The sequence below is a fragment of the Podarcis melisellensis genome, assembly GCF_964234715.1.
Source record: "Podarcis melisellensis genome assembly, chromosome: 7".
Classification (NCBI taxonomy): Eukaryota; Metazoa; Chordata; class Lepidosauria; order Squamata; family Lacertidae; genus Podarcis; species Podarcis melisellensis.
In genome coordinates, this window is record NC_138539.1 from 37,859,855 (window position 1) to 37,885,367 (window position 25,513).

Sequence of the window (25,513 nt, forward strand, 5' to 3'; positions counted from 1 at the left end):
ATGAATACCAGAGTAGACTGATCAGGATTCAAGAATTTGTTGGGCATTTGTTTCTGAAGATGATGTATGGCCCTGTGAACAAAGGCCAAGCTTTAGATCTGAAAATCACTGGGTGTGTAACTATAGAGCTCGGAGGTACATATTCTTGATGACGCCTCACAGAATTATGGTCATTTGCATGGTGCCATGGACATAGATTGTGCCATGGAAATATCATATTTATCGCTCCATAACAAGCACTTTTTACTCCTAAAAAGTAAGGGGAAATGTCTGCGCGTTTAATGGAGCGAAAGCACTGGACGCCAGAGGGATCCCTCGGCTGAGGCTGCAGTCGCGAGCTGAGGGATGCCTCTGAAGGGATGAGCAAGCACAGTGAGAGCTGCGCAAAGCGGGACAGAAGCCATGTAAGCAGCTCTTGCTCTGCTTGCTTTAAAGCAAGAAAATCGAGATCCGCTTACACACTCTGTGCATAATATATTTCTACTTTCTTTCCTCCTCTAAAAACTAGGTCCCTCTTAAGGTCAGGTACATCTTATGGAGCGAAAAATACAGTAAATATTTGGTCACAGTATCGGAAAATCAATCATACTTGTTGCAATTTTTGTGTGGTATTCATTCAGAAGTGGCTCCATTCTTGTCATTCTGATAGTATCATTCATTGAAGTTCTCACGGCCCACATAGTGAGAGTTTCAACAATGCAGGGTGGATATCACCTTAGTGGGGTGTTCCAGCCCATTTCAAAACCACGCCAGCATAGTTGGAGGTGTGGGTGTACCTAGCAATTAAGGAGGCATAGCAACTGCAGGAGACATTTTCTTACATGCCACTGCATTGCACCATGATTGGTTACAGCAGTTTCAGAGTGTGAAGGGGCACTGCTGCTCACCTGACCTCTGACTGGTCACATTGCTGCTGCTTAACAGGAGGTAGAGGGGGAAAGGCAAGTTGGAAGCGAGGTCAGCATGGTATAAACAAACAAGCAGGATCAGTGGAGTGGCTCCATTGATGTGTTTTAATCACACCCACCTTGCCACTATCTTCCCCACTCTCCCTCTACCTCCAGAGAAGTAGAAGTCATGCAATACACTGGTTCGTTCCCCCACAAAACCCTCAGCTATTGGATTACAAAGAAATAACCCCCTTCCCTCAAACATATATCTGAATATTTATCCCAGTTGCAATGATTTATCCCAGTTGTAAAATTTTGAAGCCGTTATTTCCCATATTCTTTCTGCTGCCTTCACTACCATCTTACCTCCATATTGGAGAAGCAGATAGCTTCTCCTGAATAGGCTGTACCAAGGAAAGGAAGGAACAGCAAAATGATATAAAGATAAAAGAGAATTGATCCTTCTAGTCCTTTGCAATCTCTCATTTTCTTAGTTGCTTCCCTGTCCAAAGCCTTTCGTTCTAAAACATTCAGGTGTTGAGATAGACTGTGGAGAAAGGGTCCATTTGGCCAGTGGGAGCTGCGGCATAAGGGTTGATGAGCCAAATTCAGGCTGTGCAATTAAAACTGATAAAACGGCAATCTGCCCTCTGCCAGGGCCTTCCTGTCTGCCTTCACACTTATGACATGGGGATGCCACTGCCTGGCAGTTTTTTCCTCCTCAATTCCTGTTGCCATTGTAGTACTCAGCATAGACGAGGACTGGGGGCATAAGTACAATCAGTGGCTCTGGGTTTTCTTCTTGTTGGCATTCCTGCCTTCTGCAATACCCATCCTAACAGGTGCCTTTTTATTTCCTCCACCCACGTGCCAAAAGAACCTTTACCTATTCGGCCTTTGCAAGGGTTGGTGGGCTTCTGTGGCACATTTGTCTTGGCTACTTTCATATCACTTTCATGTGTGTTTTTTTGAGAAATAAACGTTAAGACCACCATATGTGTATGTGATTACAGTATTGCTCTGACATAACTGACAAATGCATGTTGGACCCCCACCTGACAATATTGAACATGTACCAAAAGCCGGAGACCCTTTGATGTCAAAGCATGTCTTCCTGGAATTTCTGGAGCTACTGAGAAAGCAAAGCATACTGCAGGAGCAACGAGTGAAGAAGCTTTTTGATGAGCTGCCTGCAGAAAAATCAGCATGGCAGAATTTAACCAAACAATCAAACAGATGGTATTGGAGATCTTAGACAATGGCTAGAGCACAAGTAGCTGATCAAGTTTATTAGAGTAGGATTGATTACTGAGGATGATTACTTGAGATTCAGTATTCAAACCTAGTAGGTGTTAATGAAATCCACCTACACATGCTGCTGTAGAATTAACAATAACAATAATAATAATAATAAATTTTATTTATATCCCGCCCTCCCCAGCCGAAGCCCGGCTCAGGGCGGCTAACAACAATAAAACAGTACAACAGAACAACACAACAACACAACACTCTAAAATCATTCATTATAAAATTAACTCAAATCAAACCAATGGCAACCATTGGACCAGAGCTCCGCAAAGATTGCCGAAGGAGGGAGTCAGGCTGTGCCCTGCCCAAAGTCCTGGTGGAACAGCTCTGTCTTGCAGGCCCTGCGGAAAGATGTCAAGTCCCGCAGGGCCCTAGTCTCTTGTGACAGAGCGTTCCACCAGATCGGAGCCACAGCCGAAAAAGCCCTGGCTCTAGTTGAGGCCAGCCAAACCTCTCTGTGGCCTGGGACCTTCAAGATGTTTTTATTTGAAGACCGTACGTATCTCTGTGGGACATACCAGGAGATGCGGTCCTGTAGGTTCGAGGGTGCTAGGCCGTATAGGGCTTTAAAGGTTAAAACCAGCACCTTAAACCTGATCCTGTACTCCACCTGGAGCCAGTGCAGCTGGTATAGCACCGGGTGAATGTGATCTCGCAGCAAGGACCCCGTAAGGAGTCTCACCACAGCATTCTGCACCCGCTGGAGTTTCTGGCTCAGTCTCAAGGGCAGCCCCACGTAGAGCGAGTTACAATAATCCAGTCTGGAGGTGACTGTCACGTGGATCACAGTGGCTAGGTCATGGCAAGAGAGGTAAGGATTCAACTGCTTAGCTTGGGGAGATGAAAAAATGCCGCCTTTGTTATAGCTGCAATCTGCACCTCCATGGAAAGGGAGGTGTCGAACATTACACCCAAACTCTTAGCGGATGGTGCTGGCACTTATTGCACCCCCGCAAGAGATGGGAGTTGCCCCCCTCACTCCCATATAGTCCCATCCCAGCCACAGGACCTCTGTTTTCGAAGGATTTAGCTTCAACCAGCTCCCACGTAACCATCCAGCCACAGCATCCAAACATCTGATCAGTGTGTCTGGGGCCGAGTCAGGATGGCCATCCATCAACAGATAGAGTTGGGTGTCATCAGCATACTGATGGCAACCCAGCCCAAAACTCCAGACAAGCTGGGCAGGTGGTGGGCTTTCCAGCTCAGAGGAGTCTGTCCACATCGGCTGGGGATATCCGGTCGAAGTGGTCCAATACTGGGCCCGAGGACAGTTGAGGGGCCTCCAGTTCCTTTATTGTATTCAAATTGGCAGGGAGGTCATGGCGGAGCAAAAAGAACTTCTCCGCAAAAAAACTCGCAAATGCCTCACAGCTGTGTGTCTAATTGTTATTTAAATTTGGCTGTGTCTCAAGGAATGTTAAAGACCTAATTATACTAAATAATTGTAGAACTAAATGGCAGGTCCAATGGAAGATGTTACTAAGGTTTACGTATTGCAGGATGATCCTTTAACATGCATATCTTGCCACAATTCCTACCTTTACTCCTTAGTCAATAACTGGTTTTCTGTGACCCAATATGTTATCGTGCAATATGACTGCTATTGTAGATGTGATTTCATCAGTTATCAGTTATCAAATGGCGACAACTTCCAAGTAGCAGGCACCCTAAGCCCTCCCTCTTTTTCACAATTCTTCATTTCCTCATTCAGATGGCACACCCATCAGAGACTCTTTAAACAGCGACATAAAGGGACATGTCTCCATAGGGGTGGAAATTGGCCTACGAAAAAGTGCACCAGACAAGACTTCTGCTGCTTCAAGAGAGAGATGACTGAAGCAAAGGCAATTTAGGCTTACCAGGAATGTAAGTAAAAGTTTTTGTTCAGATAATCATAAAGTGTAGATTTGGAAGGGTTCCAAGGGTCATCTATTCAACCCCCTGCAATGCAGGAATCTCATCAAAGTCTCTCATTCTATTTGCAACCATACTGGACCCTGCTTCATTTGCAAATGTGCTAGTAGTTGTGCTATTTGTCACTTCCTGTGCAGGCATCAGCAGAGAGAGAGAGAGAGCTTGCTTTACAACAGATAAATGATGAAGTCATATATCTGTAATTTTGGAAGTCTCCATGATGGACCTTGGAAACACAATACAGCAACTGAGCAAGTTGCAGTGGGGAAAACTAGGAAAATATTAAGCAGCATGAGATTTTCATGTATTCATGAATGTTTCTGGGATGGCAGATCAAACCAATGTACTGCATTTTCTGTTTTCCAGGTAAACAGTGGGGGAAATAGCATCACAACTGAAGAAAATTTCACTTCATATATTTATTTCATTGGCATACGCTTGGTGCTTCAGATCAGGAAACAATGAGCTGGTTTACTCAAATGCTGCAAAACTTGATTAGTTTTCCTTATTTAGAAGAATACCTGAGCTCAGTGGTTCACCCTTGGTGGTTTCGTAAGCTTCTGATTTTGCTTTGTTCATTAATGATAGATATATATTTGGTTGGCTGTGCTTGCTCATTTGGGCTATATGTTTACATGAAGATGAATAATCACCAAGAAACTGGTCCTGAGAGCAAAATTTGGAAAAAGCCAAGGAATTTTTTTGCTAATATTATAGATATATTTGGAAAGATATGGCATGGTGAGTGAAAGTTTCTTTCATAGCGATAATTCTTTCTTATGAGTCACTATAATTTCATAGGACTGAGGATCAGAATTTCAGGCTTGAAGCACTGGAACAATAGTTGCCACAGTGAATCCGGACTGGACCTCTGAACCCCCCTCAGAGTCACAACAGCTACAGGTTTGGGTTGGCTACATAAGGATCAAATAAAGGCATGGCTATTTATTTATGTAATAAGAAAAACAAAGCATTTTATGAAGTATGAAACTAAGGTGTTTCTGTGAACCGCCCTGAGGCCTCCAGGTATAGGGTGGTATATAAATTCAATAAATGATAAAATGAATAAATAAGACAGATTACAAAAGAAAGGGTCAGCTGGTGGCTGCATAAACACCATACATTTAAACCACATTTTAAGTATGTTTCTTCTCCAAAAGAAACCTGGAGAATGTTGTTTACCCCTCACAGAGACACAATTAGCAACTATGTACAGTGGTAGCTCGGGTTACAGACGCTTCAGGTTACAGAACTTTGCTACAGGATGAGAACAGAAATCGCACCATGGCGGCGTGGCGGCAGCAGGAGGCCCCATTAGCTAAAGTGGTACCTCAGGTTAAGAACAGTTTCAGGTTAAGAACGGTCCTCCAGAATGAATTAAGCTCTTAACCTGATGTACCACTGTAGTTGCTATGGAGGTCAAAAGTGAGTTCCCAATGGGTTTGGAGTTCCATTTGTTGCCGGGCTAACCCAGCTGTCAAACTGTGATCTCTGGACTCCAATGCACTCCTGCAGCAGGCTGCCTCAAATTTCTGTTCTCATCCTGAAGCAAAGTTCTTAACCTGAGGTACTATTTCTGGGTTAGCAGAGTCTGTACCCTGAAGCATCCGTAACCCGAGGTACCACTGTATGTACACAAACTATGGAATTTGCCAGCACAGGATGTGGTGATGGCTACTTATTTAGATGGACACTGTGGGAAACAGGATGGCCTAATACAGAGGCCTTTGGCCTGATCCATAGGACTCTTTATATGTTCTCAATGCTTCCCACAGGTCTCATGTTACTGTAAGTGTTGAAACTTAAATCAGAAATACACGACTAAAACCAAGTTTGGGCCATAAGGATGAGACCGTGTAGCTACTTAGGGCATGGTCAAGGAGGGGGGGGTGTCTAGGAAGCAGCTTTCTCACTTGGTAGAAAGAGATTCAGAGAATGGTCTGAAGATGCCTGAAGCTGGAGCTCTTTGGGACGGGGAACAAATATACTCCAGGCCCTGGATAGCTCTTATACAGAAGGGGGATACTACTCTTTAAATTAAAATAGTCTCAGAAAACTTTAGTATTACTATAACAACATATTAAACTGTCTCAAGGGCTCAACCCTATATAAAAGCTTAAAGTAGACGAAAACAGCAAAACACAGTTTTAGCTCACTCAAAGACTGGGCAAAAATGCTTCCACCTGCTCAAAAGGAAGCAAGGAAGGAATATTCTACGAGAGGAGAAATCCCTTCATTCATTAAGGGACCACCACAGAGAAAGTCTTGATCCGTGTGGTTGACAACCTAGCATCCAGAATGCTGGAGTTTATTGTCGTTGTTGTTTAGTCATTTAGTCGTGTCCGACTCTTTGTGACCCCATGGACCAGAGCATGCCAGGCACTCCTGTCTTCCACTGCCTCCTGCGCGTCGGTCAGACTCATGCTGGTAGCTTCAAAAACACTGTCCAACCATCTCGTCCTCTGTCGTCTCCTTCTCCTTGTGCCCTCAATCTTTCCCAACATCAGGGACTTTTCCAGGGAGCCTTTTTTTCTCTTGAAGTGGCCAAAGTATTGGAGCCTCAGCTTCAGGATCTGTCCTTCCAGTGAGCACTCAGGGCTGATTTCTGTAAGAATGGATAGGTTTGATCTTCTTGCTGTCCATGGGACTCTCAAGAGTCTCCTCCAGCTTCATAATTCAAAAGCATATAACAGAGCTTTAACCTGATCTTAAATTGATTTTTTTTTCTGAACCACACTGATTTCCTCCAGTAATGGTTGCAATATTTCTTTGTTGCATTTTGTATTATTTTCAGGTTATGAACTTACTGGTATAGAACATATCCCTAATGGACCAGGGATTATTATTTATCATCATGGAGTTATGTCTCTCGGCTATATCTTATTTGCGGCTAGATATTTTTTAGAGACGGAGAGAGCATGCTTTTCATTAATGCATCATGTCGCGTATTGGATACCAGGTAAATTATTTAAATTTAAATCATGCTTTTTTACATAAAACATGTAAAATATGACATAAAACAATGCTATAAGCTATGAAACAATGCTATAAAATATAAAACTGTACATCAGGAAAGCAGGTAAAAACAACTGATAAATAAAATAGCAGCAACAGGTGAAATAGTTTCGTTAGTGCAGATGAAGGTACTTTCTCACCAAGTCATTGCTAGTAAAAGAGAAAATGCAGGATGAATAATTATTTCCAATTCACAACTGAGTCAGCAGAAATGGTCTCCATGAAGAAATGCCGTGCTTTTCTGTCTACATTCTTCCCCAGAGATCTAAAAACTAAGGAATCTGGATAATGTGTCATCTGATTCTTATGCTATGACTACAACCTCTCATGTAATAATTGCTGTTCACTTTAATACCAGAACAGGACAAGGCGTAGGCTTTGGGGTGTCTAAGTTGATGATTTCCTCAAGTACAAAGAGTTTTACAAAGTTCAGTCATTAGTAAAGATGGGATATTCCTTACTGGAAAGAAGAATGCAAAGTACAGTATAGGATTCTGCTTGGGAGCATCTGCACTAGCAAACCACCTGCGCAAAATCCCTGTATTCAGACACCACTGGGTGGCAGCTGGGATGGGGTGGGAGCTACAGCTAAGGAAAAGGGCAGAAGCCCAAGTGAAGCCCCAAAGACATGTCCGTGGCTTTCATAGCAAGTCCAACCTATCACCAAGGTTGCACACAGATTCCAGAAAACATGGCCCCACCCAAACACATGGCCAATCAAGGACTCCCACACACAGCTTTTATGCCCCCATGTGACTGCAATCAAATACATGTGGCACCCTTGCTGTAGTGTTCATGGCCCTCCACTGCCACTCCCCCCACATCATCTTCCTCTGCATGCACACAGCAGCCACACAAGGAAACTATGACATCACAGAAAGGTCATTTGGAGGAAGGAGTCCAAAGAGACCCAGTAGCACAGAGGGCTGTTTGGAGATTTTCCACTAGGTTAATTAATGCAGCATATAACCTCCACCCATATATCTGTGTACCAATCTCAGCTGGTGGAGGCATTTTTCCATCAGCATTGTCTCCTCTGTGCCATGCGTGTATCTCTCCCCCCCCCCCCCGTGTGTGTATCTACTATATCCAAAAGCTCTGCACCCTAAAGGGATTGAAGGTTTGGATGGTGCAGCAAGGCACTGTGAGCTGTATTTTTATCATAATGCAAACCTGAATGCATTACATACCTGAGGAACACATGTCTAAAAAGTGGCCACCTCAGCACTCAACCCCACTCAATGTGCTTTCCAAAAAAAGCCTACTGTTAGAACATCTGAGCAAAAGAGGAATTAGCATAAAGTCCCCCTCCATGAAATCCTAGTTGAAATGTATTAGCAGAGAGCTATGCTTGTGATCCATAATAGTGCAATATCTTTGGAATAATGACACTTGTATTGTATCCACACTATTTCCTAAATAAGTTTCACATAAAATGCATTCTTCTATTATTTTTTCAGGGCTGCAGATGTTTTATTATGTGCTCGGGTTGAAATCTTACAATAAAGCTGAAATTGTGGAAATGATGAAGAAAGGCCGTTTACTGGCCATTTCACCTGGTGGAGGTAGAGAAGCACTGTATAGTCATGATTACTGCATAATGTGGGGTAAACGCACAGGTTTTGCTCAGGCAGCTTTGGAGGCGAAAGTGGTGAGTGATCTTTGTGCAATTTGCATTGCCTTCACGATTATCCTAGATAAAAATGTACCGTAATATGTTGACATCCTTGATCCAGCATCCCAAAAAGATGAGGATGGCAAATAACCTGTTTGGGGGTCAAATGATATCTGGAGTGCCACAGCTCTTCCCAACACTGCTTTAAAACAAACCTTTACATATCGTAAATCCCTACTGCTTTTGAGTCTCAAGAAGATTTGCAATTGCCTCAATTATTTTATCCCTTATTGCTTCACCAGATTGCTGAGCAATAGATCTAAACCATAAAAGCATCTCTTTTTGCCTCAATTCAATTAAAGCCAAATTGTCTGCCAATAGTTCCTGAGATGCTATAGCTGCCGCCAATTGAATCCAGGGGGGAGGAGTATAAAAGTTTGAATGTTTTTTTTTTTTTTAAAGAAAGTTTTCAAAGTTCTTATCCCCCTGTCCCCTTCCTTTTATTTCCAATGGCAGAGTTTCTTTGTTTCCTTCAGTGCTTCAGCCATCTGGTTCCCATGCAGGATAGTCACCAATTCTAGAGAAGACTCCCCTTTTGTTCTCCTGGAAATTTGCCAAATAAATCCAAATGCTAAAGACACTTGAATAATAAATCCCCTTTTCCTTGGTTTTATTTTCCGGGAAATCTGCTGCTCGCTGAGTAGGAAATTCGAGGCAGCTTGCTTCTGGAACACATTGGAGCCCAGAGATCACAGCTTGACAGCCGGGTTAGGCCAGCACCAAATGGAACCTCAGACCCTTTGGGAACTTGCTTTTGACCTCCATAGGAACCCTCAGAGTCCTGGTCATCCCCAAGACCTTTTTCAGGTGCTCATTGCCTACGAGCTGCCACCAAACTCCAAAAAGCAGTGGCCGGTTGGCTGAACCTGGCTTCCTTTCCCCCTCAGGACAAACCAGGAAATTCTCTTTCTACCCCCCCCCCCTCTTAAATTCCTGAAAATCTGGAGGACAGCTTCTGAATTTTCTTCATCTGAGAGATTTGAATAGATGTGTCAGGAATTTTAAAGCCAATTACATTATCATTTATGAGTTGCTTCTCATTATAATCCCAGATGTGAAGCATTCTTCGTAGTCCATAACAAAAATTAAGGCTTGGTTGGGACAAAATAATTATCCAAATCTCACCTTTCTTTTCATGTTTGTTTCATCTTTTTTTTTTTAGCCCATCATCCCTATTTTTACACAAAACATTTGTGAAGCATACAGGACCGTTGGAAAGACAAGTGAGTTAAATACCTTGGTGGATCAAGAGATCTCAGGCAATATACATTTTAATAATACAGAATGATCTTTTTAAAAGAATATCTATTTACTACTCACTAATAGATTTTATTCCATGTACACTTATCTGTAAAAGCTGTGCTGCCTGCCTCAGTACTGAGTGAACATGCCCTTGCTTAGTTTTCTAGTAGATTTAACAGAAAGCTATAATCGATAAATGTGGGAGGAACCCTAAAATGGAGGGGAACTGAACAGGAAACATACCATATTCTGTAGTCTATTGTACCCAACTTATGACTGATTGCAAAGAGCTGATAAGAGCTGACTGAATATCTTGTACAGTGGTACCTCAGGTTAAGTACTTAATTGGTTCCAGAAGTCTGTACTTAACCTGAAGCATTCTTAACCTGAAGCGGACTTTCCCATTGAAAGTAATAGAAAGTGGATTTATCCGTTCCAGATGATGAAAAAACACACCCTAAAACAGCAATTTAACACAAATCTTACTATTTCACGAGACCATTGATCCATAAAATGATGGCAATAATCAATGTAAAGGTAAAGGGACCCCTGACCATTAGGTCCAGTCATGACCGACTCTGGGGTTCCGGTGCTCATCTCGCTTTATTGGCCGAGGGAGCCGGTGCACAGCCAGCATGACTAAGCCGCTTCTGGCGAACCAGAGCAGCGCACAGAAATGCCGTTTACCTTCTCAGCGGAGCGGTACCTATTTATCTACTTGCACTATGACGTGCTTTTGAACTGCTAGGTTGGCAGGAGCAGGGACCGAGCAACGGGTGCTCACCCCATCGCGGGGATTCGAACCGCCAATCTTCTGATCGGCAAGTCTTAGGCTCTGTGGTTTAACCCACAGCGCCACCCGGATCCCTAATAATCAATGTACTGTACTATATAATAAATAAGACAGTATTTTAGATGAAAAGAATTAAAATTTATTTCCAAACTCACTGTTTGGAGGGGGCTCCGGGTCCTCTTCCACAATCACAATCGGATTGGCTCCCAGCATTCGTGGAGGCCTCAGAGAGCTCCTGCGGCTGGAGCTCAGTCACAGAGCCTCTGCAGCCACAGTGGATGTCAGGGTTTGGATCCCGCCATTTGCGGAGCCCTGCAGGCACTGCCGATGTCAGGACTAGGCATTTGCAGAACCGCTCTAAGCACCGCGGATGTCGGGGCTTGGCTCCTGGCATTTGCGGAGCCCTGCAGGCACCTCGGACGTCGAGGGTTGGCTCCTGGCATTTGCAGAACCGCTCTAGGCACCGCGGATGTCAGGGCATTCGTGGAGCCCTGCAGGCACCTCGGACATCGAGGCTTGGCTCCCGGCATGTGCAGAACCGCTCTAGGCACCACGGATGTCAGGGCTTGGCTCCTGGCATTCGTGGAGCCCTGCAGGCACCTCGGATGTCGGGGCTTGGTTCCCTGCATTTGCAGAGGCCTCTGAGAGCTCTGTAGGCCCCGCCGATGTCCAGGTTTGCTTCCAGGCAGCGGAGAGTCCTCCAAGAATTTGGACAAATTACTTCCAGGTTAGAATCGTTCGTAACCCAAAAAAGTAAGTTGAAATGTTCATAACCCGAGGTACCACTGTATCTCTTTTCCCAAGCACTCATATTATTTAACTTTTCCTCTCTTCCTATTTATTGCAATTGCGAAACACTGAGAATGTCAACTAATTTCAGATTTGATATGGTGTCGCTTTCCTTCAGAATCTTCTTCCATTTCATACACAGGGCTGACAAAATGGCTGTATGACAAAACTCGATGTATGTTGCTTCCCATTTACGGAGGGTTTCCAGTGAAATTGAGGACATTTGTTGGAGAACCCATCCCATATGATCCAAATATAACAGCTGTAGAGCTGGCTGAAAGAGTAAGTTAACTCTAAACTTGGAAATTTAAAAGCAGAATATTTTTTTTCCTCTTGGTTTCTCTTTCAGCTCTAAATTTTATTGTACGTACTGATTTCCTCATTCTATATGACCAGATATAGGGTTCATTATATATACTTTTGTGCCCATCACTCAATTTCCCCTCTCCTTAACTTGTTGAGACCAATTAAATGGAGAAAAAACTATGTGGTACAAAGATAGATCTGCTCATGCAATGGGATTTCTTCTTCCCACTATTTTAGGGTTGAGCATACAAAATACATTCTGGAGGTTTACCGTATTTTTCGCCCCATAGGACGCACCGGCCCATAAGGCGCACCTAGTTTTGGGGGGGGGAATAAAGGGGGGGATTATTTTTTCCCCAGGCGCGGGGCTGGGGCGGGGGAAGACCAAGCTTCCCCGAACACCAGCCCCCAGAACAGGCAGCTCTCCGCAAGCCGTGGGAGCCCAGCACGGGCTCCCACAGCTTAAGGAGAGCTGCACGAAGCTTGAAGCCTTGGCGTGCTGAGCTCACCGTGCCCAGGCTTCGGCATGCAGGCAACTCTTCGCAAGACGTGGGAGCCCAGCGCCGGGCTCCCACTGCTTGCGGAGAGCTGCACGAAGCCTGGAGAGTCCGAGAGCAATGGCGAAGTTGCGCACAGCTTCGCCATCGCTCTTGGAGCTTGCGGGGCTGGGGGTGGGGGAAAGCCTGTGCTTCCCACGACCCCAGCCCCCAGAACGGGTCCCAGAGCGATGGCGAGGTTGTGCGCAGCTTCGCCATTGCTCTCGGAGCTTGCAGGGCTGGGGAAGCCCGAGCATCCCCCGACCCCAGCCCCCAGAATGGGTCCCAAAGCGATGGCAAAGTTGCCCACAGATTCTCTATCACTCCCGGAGCTTTCCTGAAGCCTGGAGAGCGAGAGGGGTCGGTGCGCACCGACCCCTCTTGCTCTCCAGGCTTCAGTGAAAGCCTGCATTCGCCCCATAGGATGCACACACATTTCCCCTTAATTTTTGGAGGGGAAAAAGTGCGTCCTATAGGGCGAAAAATACGGTATATCAATAATCAAATAATAGATCTTATTCTAATTGCTCCTCATGAAAATTTTGGTCAATTGCATAAAAAGTTGTTGAGCTGACCTTCTTTGGGGCCATTGGTCAGAAAGTTGAGATTTTGGGGGGGGGCGGTTGCCTTCTTCACACCCCAACTGCCCACATGCGCAAAACAGAACCAGAGCCACTCACATAGGAGCCCGAAACAGCGCACACACAAATTTACCCCCCCAACTTGGATCTTTCCTTAAAATTGAAAAAAGAAACCCCCCAGATGGCCCCAGAAGGACCAGTCTGTGATTTCCCAAACATATGGCAACCCAACATTATGTGCCCCAGAATTTGCCTGACAAGGTCCCTCCAAGCCACTGTAGTGTAGGATATGGAGAGGGTTGAAGAGGAAGACAATTCATTGTACACGTTGATATATGTTGCATGTACACACTGATGTGTGTTTAAGAGAGCATTGGATAAAGCTTTGTTAAACGGTGCCATAATTCCTGACCAACTACTAAGCTATCAACTCTAAACCTGCAACACATATATTGTAATTTGTTATATTTCATGCATCAGCAAGCTCCTATATGAGATGCCGTTTCACTGAATACAATGTCAAACACAGATACCATTTGTATGGTATTTCATTGCATGACTTATTCCACCTGCTCCTGCAGGGGATGTTACACTTCCCCCCTTCCTCCAGGAAAACATTGGAATCTGAATCCCAAAGCGAGGGGGCTAAGGGGAGGAGCATGTAGGGTCCTGGTGGCTGATGGGAACAGGGTTGGAACATTGTTTAGTATGCCTGATCCTTCTCCAAGCACTTTCTGCTTGTTTTCTTGCTGCATCAAGTTTCAGGTTTTGATTGCCTGTTTAAAGGGGCAGATAAGAAATTTCTTTCTGCAAGGGGTTATGCCTTGGTTGTCCTGAGGTTTGCACCTTTTATCCTATATTGTAACAACCATGCAAGGTACCTACTGTGTACAAAGCAGCCCAAGGCACATATGTTTGATTGTTTCTCTGCCATTCTCATACAGTGCTCTTGGTAAACATAAAGAGAGTGGGCTGGATTCACTGAGAGATGAGCAGTTTCCTAGTGTGGGTTCCTCGCCCTGGCTGCTCTGGCCCAACCCTCCATGTTGAAGAAACCACTTTTGAGGGTTGAGAGACAAGGACTCTCATGCAGCATACCTGAGTATACAAAGTCAGTTGCGTATCCCAGAAAGAAGTCACATATTGTGCTTCTATAGCTGGAATAAATGGGTTGCCTCTGGTTCTGATCCCTTTAGCTTTTTCCTCACAGATATTAATAAATGTGAATACCTATTTTGCAATCTATTCCTATAACACAATGTATTTCTCTGGTTTTCTTTCAACAGGCGAAGATTGCACTTGAAAATCTTCGGGATAAACACCAAAAAAGGCCAGGAAATATATTAAGAGCTCTTTCAGAACGATTTGATAACCATTACAAAGCTAACTAGTCCATATAAAATAGTTGCAGTGTTCATGAGAAGGTGTCTGTAACAGGAAGCATTAATAATTATGTTATTAAAGCTAAGTTGATATACACAGTATTTTGCTGGATTGTATATGAATTATTTGGAAGGGTCCCTAGCTCAGTAGCTCAGCACCTGCTTTGTGTGCAGAAGGTCCTACGTTTTTGAAGACGTACAAGTGCTTTTCTGCCCTATCCTGCAATACACCCAGAATTCCCCTTTTGGTGGAACTTGCACTAGTAGAGGCAGAATGGAAGAGTATAACAGGAAGGCGAGTGTTTAACTAAACATGAAATAATATTACATGTGAAAGAGTAATGTCTATAAATTACGTGTATTAAAACAGTGGTACTTCTTTTTTGTTTATAAAAGGGGGCTCCAAGATTTGAGCCCTGTAATGCAAATCATTTAAACTTATAGCAAGAAAAGTAGAGAAAACAAAAATACAGCTGGAATTGGTGAAAAAAGGGACTGATCTACCAAAAACAGCCAACTCACCTATGAATCTGGATCTGGTGCCCGCCCCACATTTGCACCGCCCCCCCCTGTTGAACACCCTCTTATCAGATGTCAAATATGTCCCATTAAACTTTAATTAGTTTAATGTAAATGCCCAGTGCACTTCCTTCTTTAAAAGTCTCACCACGGCAGAGGATTTCGCGCAGCAGCTAAGAAGGGCAGGAGAGGCAGCATCTTCCCAAAAAGGAGTCCTGGAGCATGCGGTTTGTAAATCAAAAATAAGGTTTATTTACAAAACACCCAAAAACAATCCTGGCGACGAACCACACATCTCAGCAAAACACACACCCAAAAGGGAGAAGGGGGGAAGAACAAACAAACAGGGGGACTATTTATACAGACTCATGTTCCTGGAAGCCTAATGACCTCCAGCTGCTCAGTGATTAGAGCGTTTCTGCTACTCTTTTAACCCTTTGATAGCAACACCCCCTCTCGCTCGTAACACTGAGCTGTACCAACCTTAATACAAATTTAAACCTGAACAGAAACATTTATGAGATTGCGGACTCAAAGCTTTTGTAAAACCGTCTGCGAGATTTTCTTGGCTTGGACAATACTTTAGTTCAATTAAACCTTGTTTTACACTTTGGCATACATTTTGATAACGGATATCCAAGTGTTTTGTGTGCGCCTTGAATTGACCTGATTTAGCTAGTTTAATACAAGGTTGATTGTCTTCCCACACTCTGATAGGTAGGGAACATTCTCCAAACAATTCTTGTACCAGTTGCTTATAAAATTCCAGTTCTCTACATATATCTGATAACGCATTGAACTCAGATTCAGTTGAACTTAAAGCTATAAGTGATTGTTTTCTTGATCTCCAACCAATTAGTGCATTTCCAAATTTTATCGCCATTCCTGACACTGATTTTCTATCTGGTCCAGCATCTGCCCAACTGCTGTCGGCCCAACATTCAAGTTGTGTGCTGCCCTCTGCTGATAGTTTTAAGCGAAAGCTTTTGGTAGTTTGGAGATACCTTAAAACTCTTTTTACTCCTTGCCAAGCATGCATTGATGGTTTTTCAGCTTGTCTACACAGCATGTTGACAGCATATGTTATATCGGGCCGAGTCCACTGTGCAATGTGGAGTAGACTGCCTATCGCTGACTGGTAAACCCCGGGATTACAGAACTCTGCCTTTTGCTCAGTTTGAGCATCCTTTGTGTAACTTAACTCCATTGGGGTTTTAACACCAGCACAGTTGTTCATTTTAAACCTTTCCAGCAACTGCTGGATTTTAGCTTCCTGGCTAAGCCAATAGTTACCATTTTCATCTTGCTGAATTTTAACTCCTAGATAAACAGATACATTGCCTAGTGATTTTATCTGAAACCTTTCTCCAAGCTTTGTGGCAAATTGTTGTGCAAGTTTATCATCCTTTCCACTGTATAATAAATCGTCAACAAATATCAAAACTGCTTCTTGTTCACATCCCGAGCCTTTTAGATAAAGACACGCATCTGCTGCGCTCTTTCTGAACCCCATGCTCTCTAGAGCATCGTTTAAGCAGGAATTCCAATTACGGGCGGACTGTTTCAACCCATAAATGGATTTGTGTAGGCGCCAGACCTGGTTTGGCTTGTCTCCTTCAAAACCTGGTGGTGGTGTCATATAGACTTCCTCCTGTAAGTCTGCATTTAAATAAGCCACATTGACATCAAAATGAAACAGCTTATTTCCCTTCTTAGCTGAAGAGGCTAGAAGCATTCTTAATGACTCCGATCTTGAAGTAGGGGCATAGATTTGAGAATAGTGAACACCTTTGCGCTGCGAAAACCCTTTTGCAACTAGCCGGGCTTTATATTGCAACTCTTCAGTAGTTGTGGGCTTTAAACGATATACCCATCGACAACCTACAGCTTGTTGCCCTTTCGGAAGCTCTGTACTTGTAAACACACCGAGAGACTTCATTGAAGCCATCTCTTTTTCCATTGCTTCCTGCCACTTTACGGCTTCTGAGCTTGGAAGCTGTTGTACTTCCATATAGCTTTCTGGCTCACACTGTGCCATATTTACGTATACACTTGTCACCTTAAACCGCTCTGGCGGCTTGCCCTTCGTGGCGCGTTTAGACCTGCGCAATTGCTCCTCTTGTGCCCCCTCTGACCGTTGGCTGTCAGAATCTGTCTCAGACTTTATATCTGGACGTGCCTCTAGGGATAAAGACCTCCGTTTAGATACCTCCCTTGGGCTTGGTGTTGCAGGTGACCTGCTTTGCTTTTGCTGTCTGCTAGGCCTACTGACTGGCGAAGTTGGAGCACTCCTAGATTCTGGCTTTTCTACCTTAGGAGAAGAACCTCGTGCCTGATCAGAATCTGCATCTGAACCATGTGCACCATCCCTTTCTGGCTCATCACTCTCTGGACTTTCTTTCTCAGCATGAATGCCTAAATCATCTCTCAAAATGTCAGGGTTAGCGTGTAAGTGAGTCCATCCGGACTGCTCACAAAAATCAGCGCTCCTACTGAGGACCACTCTTGTAGTATCCCCACCTGGGTCCACAAACCTCCAAGATTTGGCATGTGGTTCGTACCCGCAAAAGATGAGTTTCCTAGCCCTTGGACTTCCCTTTTTCCTTAACGCTTTTGGGATAAGTACATAGGCTTGAGATCCAAACACCCGAAAGTAATTAACTTTGGGCTTCTTCCCATATAAAGCAAAATAAGGCGTAGTATCAATTACCGAATTATATACTCGGTTCAGAATATGAGTAGCCGCCTGCCAGGCTTCCGCCCAGTAACTTTGAGGAAGTTTAGCATCAAACAACATAGAGTTTGCCAACTCTTGCAGAACCCTATTTTTACGTTCGGCCACGCCTCCTTCTTGGGGGGAATAAGGTGTAGACAGACGATGCTTAATTCCCTTTTTCTTAAAGAAATTCTGCAACACAGACCCGGTAAATTCTGACCCTCTGTCTGTCTGAAAAGCAAGTACTCTAGTACCGAATTCAAGTTCTACCGCATGAACCCAATTTTTAACTGTTTCTGCAGTATCTGCTTTTGTTTTGAGAGGAAAAAACCATGTAACCTTTGTTTTGTCATCCGAGAGACACAGTGCATACTTTGAACCTCCCATGCTAGCAACAGGCATTGGGCCACATAGGTCCATATGCACAAGTTGGAATACTTTGTCAGATTTCCTATCTGAACTGGGATAGCTGCATCTATGAACCTTCGCACTTTTGCATGCAGTACAATCCAAATACTTAGTACATTTGTTCAATTTGCACCCTTCTGATAATTCAGGTTGCCTTTTAACATACTGAAAATTAATATGCCCTAAACGGCGGTGCCATAAATGAACACAAGAATTATGGGTAGGCGTGTTCACACAACCAGCATGAACCTGTTCAACTTCATCTGGACTTGTCTCAAAATAATATAACCCATTTCTGCATTCCACCTGCAAAAGAGATACGTTATTCTTTGAAATAGTGCAAACCCCATTTTCAAACACAGTTTTAAACCCATTTCTATCAAGTTCTGACACAGACAAAATACACCCCTTCAGTCCCTTTAGCACGTAGGCATCAATTTCTGTTTGCAAATAATTCAAGAACACTGTGCCTACAGTCTCTAAGGAACGTTTAGTTGAATCTGCCATTGTCACAACTTTAGGGGTTTGCAAATGTCTGCAATTCTGCAAACGTACACTAGATGGCGCCACCAGGTGGTGAGATGCACCACTGTCGATCAACCAGCGTAGATTGCTGCCTTGGCCACGCCCTTGCATCAACGCCATTGCTGAAGCCATGTGCTGTGTGCTGTGGGAGTAGCCACGACCTCCTCCTCTTCTTCGACGTCCCCTGGAACTCCTTGTCTGGTAACTAGGGGTAACGGCCTTGTTGCTGTCTTGACCAGGTTCACGTGTGCAATTCCTGATTAGATGGGAAGGGGAACCACAGCGAAAACAGTGTCTAGCTGCAAAAGCATTTACTGTGTGCTCAAACTCAGCATCAACACTCTTAGGCACAGCATAACTCCCCTTTAAAGACAAACCTCTTTCTCTTTGCCTTTTATCCTGTTCATCCGCAAGCCGAGAAGAAATGTATTCAAGGGTTAATTCAGTTGAAGGCATAGCTTCCAAAGTTAGAGCTAGAGTCTCATAGCTTTTATCAAGAGAAGACAACAATATGTATGACTGCTGCTCCATAGAAAAAGGAATGCCCAGCTGTCTTAGTTGATTAAAGGCAGACACCATTTTGGCAATATGTTCTTTCACACACGCTCCCGGTTGGAGACGTAAATCAAACAAACATCTTGTAGCATGGATCTTGGCCCCCGCAGTGTTTCTGGAATTTAACCGCTGCAGAACCGTCCAGACCTCATGCGTGTTCTTTAACTCAGAAACATAAGGCATTTGCTCTGGTCCCACTGCCAAAACTAGTAGACCTTGGGCTTTCCTGTCGCGTTTCTGTGAAGCTGCTGCTGCTGCTTTGGCTTCTGCAGACGCGTCTGCAGCTGCCTGTAAAGGCGGTGCTTCAGTACAGCTCCACAACTCTTTTGCTTGCAACCAAACCCTTACTCTAGCCTTCCAATCTTGCCAATTTTTCCCATTGAGTCGCGTAAACGGGACAGTAAAACTTTCCTGGGACTCTGCCATCCTCCCTGGGGCTTAGGAACGATACTCACACACCTGTAGACCGTCTCCCAGCTGCTGAGGTGGCTCCTTGAGGAATCAGACGTCTTCCAGCGAGTACAAACTGCGCAGTGCCTCTTTAAAACTTTTCTAGGCACGTTGCAGGACTCAAGCTGCTTTGGAGGCTTTCGTTGTCGGCAACCGCTTCTGTCTTCACTCCAGTCCTTGCATAAATCACTCTGAACTGCTCTCCTTATCTCCTTCTTGACGTACAAACATCCATAACCTGTCCCATTAAACTTTAATTAGTTTAATGTAAATGCCCAGTGCACTTCCTTCTTTAAAAGTCTCACCACGGCAGAGGATTTCGCGCAGCAGCTAAGAAGGGCAGGAGAGGCAGCATCTTCCCAAAAAGGAGTCCTGGAGCATGCGGTTTGTAAATCAAAAATAAGGTTTATTTACAAAACACCCAAAAACAATCCTGGCGACGAACCACACATCTCAGCAAAACACACACCCAAAAGGGAGAAGGGGGGAAGAACAAACAAACAGGGGGACTATTTATACAGACTCATGTTCCTGGAAGCCTAATGACCTCCAGCTGCTCAGTGATTAGAGCGTTTCTGCTACTCTTTTAACCCTTTGATAGCAACAAAATAGATAAACAACTACACAATTTTCTGAAGACATCTGAAGGCAACCCTGCATCAGAAAGTTTTTAACTGATGATGTGTTGCTGTGTTTTTTATGTTCTAAGCTGCCCAGAGTGACTGCTGCAACCAGGCTATTACACACACACACACTATCTCCTTTATCTTTCAGCTCCTGAAAGACTCATGTTCCCATCTTAGCTGATTTCTTTCTTCCATAGTCTCAGTTATGAATACCAGAGTAGACTGATCAGGATTCAAGAATTTGTTGGGCATTTGTTTCTGAAGATGATGTATGGCCCTGTGAACAAAGGCCAAGCTTTAGATCTGAAAATCACTGGGTGTGTAACTATAGAGCTCGGAGGTACATATTCTTGATGACACCTCACAGAATTATGGTCATTTGCATGGTGCCATGGACATAGATTGTGCCATGGAAATATCATATTTATCGCTCCATAACAAGCACTTTTTACTCCTAAAAAGTAAGGGGAAATGTCTGCGCGTTTAATGGAGCGAAAGCACTGGACGCCAGAGGGATCCCTCGGCTGAGGCTGCAGTCGCGAGCTGAGGGATGCCTCTGAAGGGATGAGCAAGCACAGTGAGAGCTGCGCAAAGCGGGACAGAAGCCATGTAAGCAGCTCTTGCTCTGCTTGCTTTAAAGCAAGAAAATCGAGATCCGCTTACACACTCTGTGCATAATATATTTCTACTTTCTTTCCTCCTCTAAAAACTAGGTCCCTCTTAAGGTCAGGTACATCTTATGGAGCGAAAAATACAGTAAATATTTGGTCACAGTATCGGAAAATCAATCATACTTGTTGCAATTTTTGTGTGGTATTCATTCAGAAGTGGCTCCATTCTTGTCATTCTGATAGTATCATTCATTGAAGTTCTCACGGCCCACATAGTGAGAGTTTCAACAATGCAGGGTGGATATCACCTTAGTGGGGTGTTCCAGCCCATTTCAAAACCACGCCGGCATAGTTGGAGGTGTGGGTGTACCTAGCAATTAAGGAGGCATAGCAACTGCAGGAGACATTTTCTTACATGCCACTGCATTGCACCATGATTGGTTACAGCAGTTTCAGAGTGTGAAGGGGCACTGCTGCTCACCTGACCTCTGACTGGTCACATTGCTGCTGCTTAACAGGAGGTAGAGGGGGAAAGGCAAGTTGGAAGCGAGGTCAGCATGGTATAAACAAACAAGCAGGATCAGTGGAGTGGCTCCATTGATGTGTTTTAATCACACCCACCTTGCCACTATCTTCCCCACTCTCCCTCTACCTCCAGAGAAGTAGAAGTCATGCAATACACTGGTTCGTTCCCCCACAAAACCCTCAGCTATTGGATTACAAAGAAATAACCCCCTTCCCTCAAACATATATCTGAATATTTATCCCAGTTGCAATGATTTATCCCAGTTGTAAAATTTTGAAGCCGTTATTTCCCATATTCTTTCTGCTGCCTTCACTACCATCTTACCTCCATATTGGAGAAGCAGATAGCTTCTCCTGAATAGGCTGTACCAAGGAAAGGAAGGAACAGCAAAATGATATAAAGATAAAAGAGAATTGATCCTTCTAGTCCTTTGCAATCTCTCATTTTCTTAGTTGCTTCCCTGTCCAAAGCCTTTCGTTCTAAAACATTCAGGTGTTGAGATAGACTGTGGAGAAAGGGTCCATTTGGCCAGTGGGAGCTGCGGCATAAGGGTTGATGAGCCAAATTCAGGCTGTGCAATTAAAACTGATAAAACGGCAATCTGCCCTCTGCCAGGGCCTTCCTGTCTGCCTTCACACTTATGACATGGGGATGCCACTGCCTGGCAGTTTTTTCCTCCTCAGTTTCTGTTGCCATTGTAGTACTCAGTAGAGACGATGACTGGGGCATAAGTACAATCAGTGGCTCTGGGTTTTCTTCTTGTTGGCATTCCTGCCTTCTGCACTACCCATCCTAACAGGTGCCTTTTTATTTCCTCCACCCACGTGCCAAAAGAACCTTTACCTATTCAGCCTTTGCAAGGGTTGGTGGGCTTCTGTGGCACATTTGTCTTGGCTACTTTCATATCACTTTCATGTTTTTTTGAGAAATAAACATTAAGACCACCATATGTCAAGTCAAGTCAAGTACTTTATTACGGTCATAGACCAGCATAAACAAAACATATACATAAATAGTATAACAGTATGAATCCAGGCGAATAATTATTAAATAAATAGGAGCTAGAACCAAACGTAGATTTAAACATATACATAGAATACTTAATTAAGGATAGATAATGGGTCTAAAAATTTATAAGAAAGATTAAAAGATCAGTTAACACAGCTATATGGGATGGGCTTCAGAAGTGCGGATCTAATAATATGGGCCTTCAGTTTAGGATTGAATTGTAGCATAGATCATTCTTCGTCAAATATCTATCATGGCAGCGCAATATCTAGTGACTGAATATGTGACTTCTGGGCTCTCTTCCTGTGAACCAGACCAAGTTTTATTGCGGCAAAAGCCAGTGACACTAAACACCACAAGATCAAACAAAAAGAAATCAACAACAACATCAAGAAGAAGAAAAAAAGATTACACAAGGGAACTTCGCAGTGTGCCATTCAACAGAAGAAATTTACGCTTCCTGATTGCTAAAGTGCAAAATTTGGCCACCTCATATGATATTGAGCTTGAGGAATCTTCCAGAAGGTATTTTCGTAGAATTTCGGGGGAGGATTCCAAATAATGTTGTAGGGGTATAAATTTTGATAAAAGCGGCAAAATAAGTTGAACTCGTTCTTCACTATAAAATTCGCAGAATAGAAGGATGTGTGTAACAGATTCTACCTTATTAGACATACAGGGGCAGAGACGTGCATGCATTGGTACCCGCGTGAATTTGCCGTACAGCACTGCTGAGGGCATTCTCTCAAAGCAGGCTCTAGAGAAAGCCCATCTATAAGCTTCGTTAGTGATGTTAGTTAAGTAAGGGGCAGCTGCAAAGTTAGGCCAAGCTTTTAAACATCTATACGTCACCGGGAGTAGGGCGTCTTCTTGTTGTAATTCGACATCGTAAAGTCTCTGAGTGATAATTGCTTTTGCCTTGTTCAGAGTTCCAAGAAAAAGATTTTCAGGGTTTAGGCCAATTTGTTTGATCTTGTTAGTTATTTGCATAAGCCAAGGAGAATAGGGAAATGCGGCCAGGAAGCAAGGTAACAGTCCCTTAGGATTGTAATGGATTTTCAGCCAGAGGGATATTGCTTGCTCCCAGACTTTTAATTCCACTCTGGGTAGTCCTGCCTCTTGCCTTAAGACTGCATTAGGTAGCAAATAATGATCTTAAGAATTTTGATTGTACTGTTTCAAGGGTCTTAAGGTTGGCAGAGGGGCTAATTTGAGTGCCATACAGGAGTTGGGCTAAAGATTTTGCCTGAAAAACTTTTAGGGCCATCGGGAGGAAGCCAGCTCCTTTCCTTCTGAATAATCTAAGGATGGCATTTGCACTTCTTCCTGCTGATATAACTGATGTGGTCAGGTGTGTTGACAATTTGGCATTATAAGAGAAAGTAATGCCTAAGTATTGGAAGGTCTTAGTCTGTTCAATGGCGTTTCCCTTTACGCTCCAATTATCTTTCCTGAAGGAGCGGTTAAAATGTACAATTTTGGTTTTGGCAAAGTTAATTGTTAACAGTTCAGTGTTACATTGGTCACTAAACTTTCCTAAGGCACGTTTCAGATCCACTTTGGTTTGAGAGAGAAGAACAGCGTCATCCGCATACATTAAAACTGGTACTTTTCTGCTGTTAGAGAACACGGGGGGGTGGGTTTCGATTTCACGGCAACATGTGACCAGGGAGTTAACATAGATGTTAAATAAAAATGGGGCTAATAGGTATCGTTGTCTAACTCCTCTTTGGACTGGGATTTCTCTAGAGAGTCTGCCGTCCTGTGCGAGTCTTATCTGGAGGGTATTGTTCTCATGAAGCTTAATCATCAGAAGTAATAACCTTCTGTTAATACCCATATTGGCCAATTTGGCCCAGAGCCTACCCCTGGATACAGAATCAAATGCTGCCTTTAGGTCCACAAAGGCTGCATACAGTGACTTTTTCCAATGTTTCACATACTTATAGACAAAATAATCTAACACTAAGCAGTGGTCAATGGTGGAACGTCCAGATGTAAACCCTGCTTGTTCAATTTCTAGTAAATCATTATGATCTAACCATTCACATAATTTTAGGCATAGATGTTTTGTATAAAGTTTGCAGATCACATTCAGAAGACTAATTGGTCCATAATTAGATGGGTCAGAGGGGTTGCCCTTTTCAAATATAGGAACAATTATAGCCAGTCCCCAATCTTTAGGGGACCACCATATGTCTATGTGATTACAGTATTGCTCTGACATAACTGACAAATGCATGTTGGACCCCCACCTGACAATATTGAACATGTACCGAAAGCCGGAGACCCTTTGATGTCAAAGCATGTCAACCTGGAATTTCTGGAGCTCCTGAGAAAGCAAAGCATACTGCAGGAGCAACGAGTGAAGAAGCTTTTTGATGAGCTGCCTGCAGAAAAATCAGCATGTCAGAATTTAACCAATCAATCAAACAGATTGTATTGGAGATCTTAGACAATGCCTAGAGCACAAGTAGCTGGTCAAGTTTATTAGTGTAGGATTGATTACTGAGGATGATTACTTGAGATTCAGTATTCAAACCTAGTAGGTCTTAATGAAATCCACATACGCATGCTGCTGTAGAATTAAATGGCAGGTCCAATGGAAGAGCTTTTACAGTGCTAAGGTTCAATATTGTAAACATGACATGTTATTAAGGTTTACGTATTGCAGGATGATCCTTTAACATGCATATCTTGTCACAATTCCTACCTTTCCTCCTTAATCAATAACTGGTTTTCTGTGACCCAGTTATTGTGCAATATGACTGCTATTGTAGATGTGATCTCATCAGTTATATTTATTACAAATGGCCACAACCTCCAAGTAGCAGGCACCCTAAGCACTCCCTCTTTTTCACAATTCTTCATTTCCTCATTCGGATGGCACACCCATCAGAGTCTCTTTAAACTGCCACATAAAGGGACATGTCGCCATAGGGGTGGAAATTAGCCTACAAAAAAGTGCACTAGACAAGACTTCTGCTGCTTCCAGAGAATTAAATTAAAGGCAATTTAAGCTTACCAGGAATGTAAGTAAAAGTTTTTGTTCAGATAATCATAAAGTGTAGATTTGGAAGGGTTCCGAGGGTCATCTAGTCCAGTGTTTTTCAACCACTGTTCCGCGGCACACTA

The 25,513-nt window shown here is 43.6% G+C and overlaps 2 protein-coding genes across 2 annotated transcripts in view; both read left to right on the forward strand.

Annotated features, from left to right (window-relative positions):
• LOC309374807 (uncharacterized protein) overlaps window positions 1-25,513 on the forward strand; it is a 136,174-nt gene that overhangs the window by 47,755 nt on the left and 62,906 nt on the right. The window lies entirely within an intron of this gene.
• LOC309373414 (DGAT1/2-independent enzyme synthesizing storage lipids-like) lies at window positions 3,909-14,534 on the forward strand. Its single transcript, XM_081917615.1, has 7 exons — window positions 3,909-4,067; window positions 4,482-4,856; window positions 6,910-7,074; window positions 8,591-8,781; window positions 9,968-10,028; window positions 11,772-11,911; window positions 14,339-14,534. The coding sequence occupies exons 2-7, from the start codon at window positions 4,577-4,579 to the stop codon at window positions 14,441-14,443; spliced, it is 942 nt and encodes a 313-aa protein (XP_081773741.1). The 5' UTR covers window positions 3,909-4,067; window positions 4,482-4,576; the 3' UTR covers window positions 14,444-14,534.

What these genes read in the sequence shown, in the direction of transcription:
- LOC309373414 (XM_081917615.1), top strand. Translation starts at nt 4,577, where the DNA reads ATGAGCTGGTTTACTCAAATGCTGCAAAACTTGATTAGTTTTCCTTAT. An exon ending in CAGCTTTGGAGGCGAAAGTG is followed by an intron (nt 8,782 to 9,967) that starts GTGAGTGATCTT and finishes TTTTTTTTTTAG; the next exon opens with CCCATCATCCCTATTTTTAC. An exon ending in CAGGACCGTTGGAAAGACAA is followed by an intron (nt 10,029 to 11,771) that starts GTGAGTTAAATA and finishes TTTCATACACAG; the next exon opens with GGCTGACAAAATGGCTGTAT.